Source organism: Prunus persica, chromosome G3 (genome assembly GCF_000346465.2).
Source record: "Prunus persica cultivar Lovell chromosome G3, Prunus_persica_NCBIv2, whole genome shotgun sequence".
Lineage (NCBI taxonomy): Eukaryota > Viridiplantae > Streptophyta > Magnoliopsida > Rosales > Rosaceae > Prunus > Prunus persica.
Window position 1 is genome coordinate 9213181 of NC_034011.1, and position 9409 is coordinate 9222589.

General features: G+C 37.6%; 1 protein-coding gene across 1 annotated transcript; it reads left to right on the top strand.

The window, feature by feature from the left end:
• Positions 8038-8879, top strand: LOC109947987. Its single transcript, XM_020559872.1, has 3 exons — positions 8038-8357; positions 8459-8798; positions 8874-8879. Exons 1-3 carry the CDS (start codon positions 8038-8040, stop codon positions 8877-8879), a joined length of 666 nt encoding a protein of 221 aa, XP_020415461.1.

Below are 9409 nucleotides of genomic sequence, written 5' to 3' on the forward strand. Positions count from 1 at the left end.
GATCACGGCGGTTTTCTGTTCTACCGTCGTCTTTTCTCGTCGTCTATATTAAGTTACGATGCGCGGTAGATTTATAATTACCGACGTAGATTATTTTGTTAAACGTCGTTAAGTGTACTACAACCGACGTGGATTTTAATTTTAAATTATAAATGGAGTTTTTTTTCCCGTATTCTTTCAGTTTTAGTTTTCAATTCCAAAGCGTGATAAATAGATTTTTCTTTCCCGAGGAAATTTAAAATGAGGGAAATTAATGTTCTAGAATTTGTAAACTAACACGACGCAATATTTGCAAATCTGTGTCATCTGTTAAGATTATGATGTGGAACAGAGTTCCATCTGGTAAGATTTCGTAACCCTTGGGATCTCAGACAAAACTGATTATGTCGGCGGTGTTCTATATAAACCGTCGTGGTTATTTCAATTCTTGTCATTAAGTAGATCTACCGACGTAGGATAAGAAAATCAAAGAAAAAAATTGTTAACAAAAATTCTTATTAAGACGACCGTTAAAATTAAAGGTACGACGTATAAAATGAATAAATACGACGATAAATTTTATTGTACGATTTAAAGATAACGTAGTAGAACTATACGAGAATGACGTCGATATATTTATATTTTCCGTCGTTGTAAATTAATTTAATACGGCGATATTTTGTATTTTAAAGCCGTGGATTTGTTTGTAATTATACGGCGTCTTATACGAAAACCTCGTCGTGTTATTTTATGAGTAAAAACGGCAGTTTTTATTGAAATCGTCGTCTTTACTTTCTACGTCGGTCGATTCATAACTTCTGCCGTTCTTTGTTGGCATTGATTTTACACTGAGGAAATCTGTTTCAAATAGACGTCGGTTGTTTAATTATGTACGTCGTTGTTTTTGAACAGCCATTTGAAACTCCATTTTTTAGTTGTCTAAGGTTGTATTACACGACGGTGTTTTTAGAACCGTCGTCTTTTTATAAACCACGACGGTTTTCACTTAGACCGTCGTTGTTTTCTGGTCGTCTTTTTCACTTTTTGTAGTAGTGTATCTAGAATATGTCTAGGATAAGTGTGTGAGTACTTCTTGTAATCATCGTTCTATAGTGGATTTGTGTTGGATTGAGGAGTCCCATGAATTTTCCCCATATGTGGGGTTTTACCACGTAAAATAATTCTTTGCGTGTTTCTTTATTTTATGTTCAGCACGTTTCAGGATTGATAAGTCATATCAATCCTACTACCGAAGTTTAATTTTTGTTTTTTGATTATAATCTTTAATTGGCCTATTCACCCCCTCTAGACATTCTTAGTCATCTTGTAGGTAATTTCACCTTGAAAAAAGAGTATCGAAATGTATCCTATTGAGAGTTGCACAAACAACGGGTGGATCTGTCCTGGCAGCATTGGTATTTGCAAATGCAAAGCCAAGGAGAAGCAGCACCACACACAAGAGAAAAGAGCGGAATTGCAATGCCATAACTGAGTGGAGGGTTTTTTTATGATCGAGCTAGGTAGGTGTGCTCTTCCTGCTATATTGCATGGGGTTTATATGGAGGGAGTACGTAACTTCTACACGTGGAAATAATAAATCAAAACACTTTTATTTCTGCTTTGCTTTCTTTTTGGTAAAGCCAAGCGAGCTTTAAAGCTAAAGTATGGGGACAGACAGAGAAAAGTTGGGTCCTGCATTGCATGCATTTAGTATGTCACATCTTGGGATCGGCTCCGTCGTAGTACGATATTGTTCGTTTTGGGCTCCCCCTTTCTGCCCTCACGATTTTGTTTCTGGGAACTCACGAGCAACTTCCCAGTGGGTCACCTATCCTGGGATTGCTCTAGCTCCTAACTCGCTTAACTTCGGAGTTCCCATGACTCCGAAGCCAGTGAGTTCCCAAAAGGCTTCGTACTAGATAAAGGCAGGCATGTACATATAAGGCACATCACCCCCTCTCCGTTGGTAGATGTGGGATGTTACAAGCCACCCCCTCCTTAGGGGCCCGATGTCCTCGTCAGCACACTCATACCACACGGCAGAGTGGCTCTGATATCAAATTATCACATCCTGAGATCGGCTTCGCCGTAACACGATATTGTCCGTTTTAGGCCCCCCCTCTCTTCCCTCACGGTTTTGTTTCTGGAAACTCACGAGCAACTTCCCAATGGGTCACCCATCTTGGGATTGCTCTAGCCCCCAACTCGCTTAACTTCGGAGTTCCCATGACTCCGAAGCCAGTGAGCTCCCAAAATGCCTCGTGCTAGATGAAGGAGGACATGTACATATAAGGCACATCACCCCTCTCCGTTGGTCAATATGGGATGTTACATAGTAAAAAATGTTTGTGGGTTTTTGGGAAATAAATCCTGGAATAGGATTGTCCTAGGAAAAGCAGATAAAAAAGGAATTGGGCACATCATGATATTGTTAGCTATATATATATATAGGACCTTCCTTTTTTTCCCTTCTTTATATCCTGCTGTGTAGAAACCAATCCAAAGATTCCACTGGGACCACCTTCAGGCCCCGTTTGGTTCACGGAATGGATTTGAGGGAAAATCACTTTCCATGTCATTTCTCAAAGAATGGGAATGAAAGATTCATTTCCCATGTTTGGTAATGTCAGGAAAGTAACAGGGAGATTTCACTTTGTTTCCTTTCCCATGTTTGTTTTGAGTAGGAATGGAAAACAAAGTTTGTATAATTTTTCAATTATACCCATATTAAATCAAATAAAAAAAGAATGCATTTAATGACACGTTGTAATTATAAATTGTTCATAAGGACAAAATAGTCATGAAAATTGTGCATTGAATGTTGGCTCATTTTCCTAAACTTTCCCATGAGGAGGGAAAACAAAACCCAAGTTAAGAGGAGGACTTCACTTTCCCCCCTACTTTTCCATGTGCCAGACAACCATTTCCCATGCCTGGACTTACCAAACATGGGAAAGCAATTGAATTCTCATTCCCAAACCTCCTTTCCCATGTACCAAACGGGGTCTCAGAGTCTGGTTTTGCTCCCGTGCCCTAGCCTCTGGTTTTGGAAAGAATCTAATTGCACCCTCCTCCATTAATGTTTTCTCTCCTATCTCCATCCATTGGCGTTAATTGCTCAAAACAAATTTCTCTCTCATGGAAACTCTTTCTCATCTTAGAGCATCTACAATGGTGAGCGTCATCTCAATTTTATTTCAATAAATTGAACTTTTGATTTGCAATGTTAAAGTTTAGTTCATTTCGGAATCAATATTTTGGGTTTTGTGGAGAATGTGGTACGAATCTTCGAACCCAAGACCTCTAATAGTTCATCATCAATAAAATGAACTTTGAAATGAAATTCATTTCAATAAGCTGATGCACCATTATAACTCTACATGGAGCACATTACTTTTACTTTTTAATTTTTCCATTTAATTTAATTTAAACTAGCCGTTAAGTTTTTTTATGGCTTTCGACACCAAGATCTAGAGAGGGGGTTAAAAAAAAAAAAATCTTTTTCAAAAGTCCATTTATGCTGCACCAATGATTTGACAAATTGAAAAAACCATTATGTTGAAGAAAACGTTTGCCGCTGCTTAAGAAGTTAGAGGTGGCTTGCGCTCTGTTGTTACATGTGCTTCAAATATTTAGGTCTGTAAGAGTAGCTATAGATGAGAAAAGAAAAGAAACGGGATTACGTTTTAGATACATTGAAGTTTAACAAGTCGAACAATTGAAATTGTCATTATAATTTTAATTAATTGCGGAATGCCATGGCGAGAGACTTTTTGCATAATTTTTTGCGTATGATAAAGTTTTTTCTTTCTTTCTGTAGATATTGTAATATATATTATTTTATACAGAAATAAATTATACAGATACATATCAAAGTCTAATTGAGTCATGTGCAAGTCATAGAAATAAGATTTAGCACCTTATCACCGCCAGCCACAGCCACAGCCACAGCAACACCTCCTCTCATATGCACCCTAACTAACCGCCCAGCTATCCAGCCGCACACCCACACGTCTTCTCACGGGTACCCCCAAAGTCATCACACGACCAAAAAAACGTTGTGTTTTGCTCTGTGATGCCAGCTTTGGGGGAGGGGGTTTAAAGGGAAAAAGGGGGTAGGTTCAGATTCTTTTCATGGATTTCGAACCCAACATCAAGAGTGGGGGTTAAAAAAACATTTTCTAAAGTTCATTTATGTTGCACCAATCACCAAGGGCCAAGAACTTTCACATGAAAACTGATTCGGTGTCAATCACCAAGTACTTTCAAGAGAGGGGGTTAAAGAAAACTGATTACTTTCTAAATGTCTTGAAGTTAATTAGAATTCGGATTAGGTGTCAATGACCGAGGGCCAAGAACTTTCACATGAAAGACTCCCCGTTAGGCCATCTCCAACCCAAAGACCTAAATCCAAAATATCCCAAATTATTGCTCCAAATTTCTCCCAATCCAAGAAAATAAAAGGGCCAAAATTTGAGAAAACTCAAATTTGGAACCAAATACCAATCCAAATATTGCCTAGATCCAAAACTATTTAGTGGAGCTCGCGCTGAGATGGCACAACCAATGTGCATCAGAAAAACGCTGGGCCAGCTCTAGTGGGTTTGTCTGTTGGGCCATGCCACGTGTCTGCTCCTAGTGAAGTGTCGTTGCAATTCAAATGTCTCCTCTTTTTTTTATTTTCTTTTTTATAAATCTAATAGTAACTTTAAAAAGTGACTGGGCCGTGCGGCTGACTTTTGGAATATAATTAAATTTATGGAATTTCAAATTTTTTTTAAAGTCAAATTGTTCAACAAATTAAATCATGATGTTATTTAAAAATATTAAATGAAGAAAAGTTTTCCATTAACAAAAAAATTAGACTTAAACTATTCTTAAACAATTTAATAAAGGTATGGACTTAAAATTTGAGTCCAGAGGGTTGGGAGAAAAAACAATTTGAATCCGGGCCAAATCCAAATAGTCACTTTTTAGAAAGGAAAAATTTGGGATTAGCCCCTCATGGGTTGGAGAAGGCCTTATGAACCTCACTAATCTCTTTGAACTCCCTCTCACAAGCGAGAAGTCTTTTTTTTTTTCTTTTTTTTTTATTAATTTTTTTTTCCCGCGGCGGCTTTCCAAGACTTCAAAATTGTCATGCCGAGAGACTTTTTCTATAAGGCACTGGAGCCAAACAAAACAACATAAATATAAAAGCAATAAAAACATATCATCTAAGCAGATCAAGGCTAATGCCATAAGCTATCATCTTCAAGGGGCTAGTAACTATAATAAGAGTTAATTGTAGCAAATTGTCCTTCAATTATACCCCTATTGGCATTTTAGTCCCCCAACCACTACACTATCGTCCTTCAATTAGGACTCTGATCTGATTACATAGCATGTATTCTGAACACATCCTCTTGATTGATTTCTTCAAGAGTATGATTTCTCGAAGGAATTGATCCTTTCTCATTTCAGAATATATGTATCATTGTTCATGTTTAGAATCTGAGTTGAGCTGCTGGTTCCATAGAGTGAAAGAACTGAGGAGAAGCTGCCATGTCCATGAAGAACTAGCTTCTAGCTGGACTAAGTTGGCGAAGAAGATTGCACAGTGAAGTATAGTTGGTTTCCTAAATAGATCTAGGATTTTTTGAGCTTGTAATATCCTTTTCTTGTAAGAATCTTATTTGCTTAGTAGATTGCCTGTTTGGATGATGACTTCGGGTGACCAAAATCTAGTATGTATTTTGTATGTGATTGTGTGTGGCTGTTTATCTTTGAATGCATACCAAGTGTATGACAAATTTTTTAAAAGGATTTTTGGATTCTGTGTGTATTTCATTTGCAGAAAGTTGTACTAGATGACTAGTCATGGATACTAGTCACCTATACTAAGTTTTGTTCAAGTCAAATCTTGGTGCTATATCTATATAGCATGTCATTCTATCTCACCTTGTCCATATTGCTTGTGTGCACACACATGATTCACTCTAGTTGTTGTTGGCACTGGGGACTTCTAACTTGACGGATTCTTTCGAGTGCCTAAGTTGTCACTTAGCTCTCTTCTAGGTTTGCATGTTGTTTTGATTGTTTGATTGTGGATTTGGATGCTGATTGTGTGTTCATATGTTTGTGACTATAGTTGTTGGCTAATCATACTGTACTAGGTTCATTTAATCATTACTTCCATAGACATGTTGAGTTTGTTTTAAATTTACCCCTCCTACCTAAATACCGATTTCACCAGGTCAACCTCAACACATAACCTATAAATATATATTTATTGTCCCTTTATTGCACACATATCACTTTTGCTGAAATTTTATTCTCTCTGTTTTGCTGAAGTTCTCTCTCGGCTCTCTCTCTTGGCTCCGCTCTGTTTCTCTTCACTCTCCCCTGGCTTTGCTCTGACTCTCTCATCTCTCGTCGCTCATCTCTGAATCTCTGGTCACTCAGCTCTCAATCTCTCATCGCTCAGCTCCGACTCTCTCTTCTCTCTTCCTCTCCCAGCGACAGGTACTGTTCATCGACATTTTCTTACAGTTTAAGGGTTTCTCTGAAGTTGGTTTAGGGTTTATGCATTTCTCTGAAATTGGTTGAGGGGGTTTGTTCGAAATTGGTTGAAGGTTTAGGGGTTTCTCTGAAATTAGTTTGGGGTTTGTTCGAAATTGGTTGAAGGTTTAGGGGTTTCTCTGAAATTGGTTTAGGGGTTTCATCGAAATTGGTTTTGGGGTTTCTCTAAAATGATCTTAGTATGATGATTTCGTGTTTCAAACAGTGAATGGGTTTGTTCTTTGTGGACTGATGCTTGCACTGCTGTTGTGTTGCTGTTGCTATTACTGTCGTATTGTATTTTTTTTGCTAGTGCATTGCTAATGTAGTGATGTTATGTTGGCATTTTAGTGCTGTTGTATTTTTAGTTTTATTATGGTTTTATTATGGTTTTTGTAACAGTTATTGATTGGTATTTGGTGGCTTAGTATGAGTCTTTATGACCATTGCATTTAACCTTCTTACAAGTCTAATTGGTATCTATTTTGTTTGTTGAAGATGATATCTAAAGTGTAAGACAATTAACCTGTGTATATCATTTTGAACTTGTAAACTCCCAACCATATCATACTTTTTGTTTGAGAATAATGCTTGTTAATTCGACATATTTTTTTTATAACTCTGTTTACTAAGTTTAAGGCTTGCATATTGGATATGGATGAGTTTTCTTTAGAACCATATGTGGTGTAATATGAGTTCTTTAAAAGTTTGCTGTTTTGTGCTTGATTGTGTGCTTAAAAGAAAGCGGGAAATGAGTGAAGATACCTACCACCAGCAGGTGTGGTTTAGAGAAATAGGGACATTGATTTTGCTATAAGCTAACTGTTTAAGCTTTTGCTTTTCTTGTTTGTGTATGGATACTTAGAGAACTCTGTTTCTGAGGAGAACTTATAATTTTGTAATTGTACATGTCTTACGAACATTTTATACAGTTTTGATGGTCTATTTATGAATTTATCTTTGATATTTTGTTAAGAAAAAACTGAAGGGATGGTGCCAATTTCTTTCATTTTCTTACATTTGAAAGGAGGGCCACAGTAGAGTCAGTATTGTGGTTGCCACTAATTCATAGGATGTTCCATTAAATTATACCTTGAAGTGAATCAATTGTTTCCCGATGTCTTGTTGTTTTTTAAAACTCTTTCTAGTCAGATAGATTTGTATCGTTAGTCTTGAATTGTTCTCAATTAGGCTTGTGCTACCACACATTCCCATTCTAGCTGAAGCTATCTCATGATTAGATGGTGTGATTATATGGTGTGTTGAGATGTGTGTTTAGATATTATATTATGCATGAGTGGTAGAGTATTGGGTGTCTTGAAACTTGGCTTTGAGCCATTAAATTAGGAGGTCAGTTGTAAATAGCTGGGGTTTTGTTTATGATATGTATTTTTTGTTTTTTTTTTTCACTTCATATCCTATAATAGGCTGTTGATAAGTGGTGATTGTTTATTGCTTGTTATTGTCTAGATTGCAACCGACTGAAATTTTGTTTATAATATTGGCATGCAGGGAAATATGGTTGGTCAAATGAAGTTGATGATTGCAGAGGAACAAAAGTTCCAAGGGAAAGCATTGTCGCTATCCCATACGAAGACCGCAATCACTACGATAAAAGAGAAATTCACTGAACAGCAGCTGCAAATGTTTGAACAGAGTTGTTTTGGTCATCTCCTATGGATTGAGGACCTCAAGTGGACTTCTCTAATTGTCCACGGCTTGCTGCTCAGGAAAGCTGATCCCAAGACAGTTTCCCAACTGAACGAGATCAAATTCATTGTTGGCAATAAGGTCATACAATTCACGGCGCAGCAATTTTGCATCGTGACAGGGCTAAGGTTTGGAAACCTTCCCTTTATTCCGATTCCCACTAATGAGAACCGCTCATTGAAACGGAAGTACTTTGCCAACGATAAAACTGTGAACCTGTTGGAATTAGAAAAGGCCTTCCTCGAATGCGATGTGTGGACGATGTATTGAAGCTTGGATTCGTATACTTTGCTGTGTTTGTGCTGTTGGGCAGTGAAAAACATGTCCACATTGACATGCGATATTTGAAGTTGGCGGAAGACCTTGAAGACTTTGGGAAGTATTCATGGGGTGTTGTGTGTTATGCGAAGACAAATGCGTCACTGCTGAGGGCACTTTGTGCAAATTACAAGAGAGTGAAAGTGCCCACAAAAACTGCAAAAACAAAAAAATTTGGAAAGAAACCAACAACAACGGCAACTGGTAGACCAAGAGAGTACCATCTCAAAGGTTTTGCCTATGCACTTCAGGTGAGCAAATGTCCATTGATGTTGAAGTTAAATTGCATTTGTTTACAATGACTGACCTTTTATTCCTCAAACCAGATTTAGGCGTATGAGGTATTTCCAGCGTTGGCTGCACTACATTTGGTGGTGCACGAAGATAATGCGTACATCCCTCGTTTACTACATTGGAGGAGCAATAGTTCGCCGCGTTTTTATGAGCTAATGAGCCAAGTATTCGAGAACCGTGAGGTTTGTTCAGTTTTTAATGATAATGTTAGAGATATGAAAATATAATATAATTAATTTACTGATATGTATATTGTATGTGTAAATTGCAGGTTGATGTGCAGCTTCTCCGGCCATCTGTAATGGACAAGCAGCAGCCGTATTGGACTTAGGGTGACAGTGCTGACGACACTGAAGAACTTGTTGACTTGTTGGGCGATGACGCTGAACAAAAAACCGGTACTTCTGCCTCTGTAGAAGAAAAAGATGAGGACATTGACGAAACTGCTAGCCTTCCGTCGTCTTCTAAGGCAAGCATTAATTTTGTTTCCAAGATATACGTCATAATACAATAGGAAAAAAACTGCTGTATTGTTGCAATATAATTTGGAAATATTGTAACACTTGCG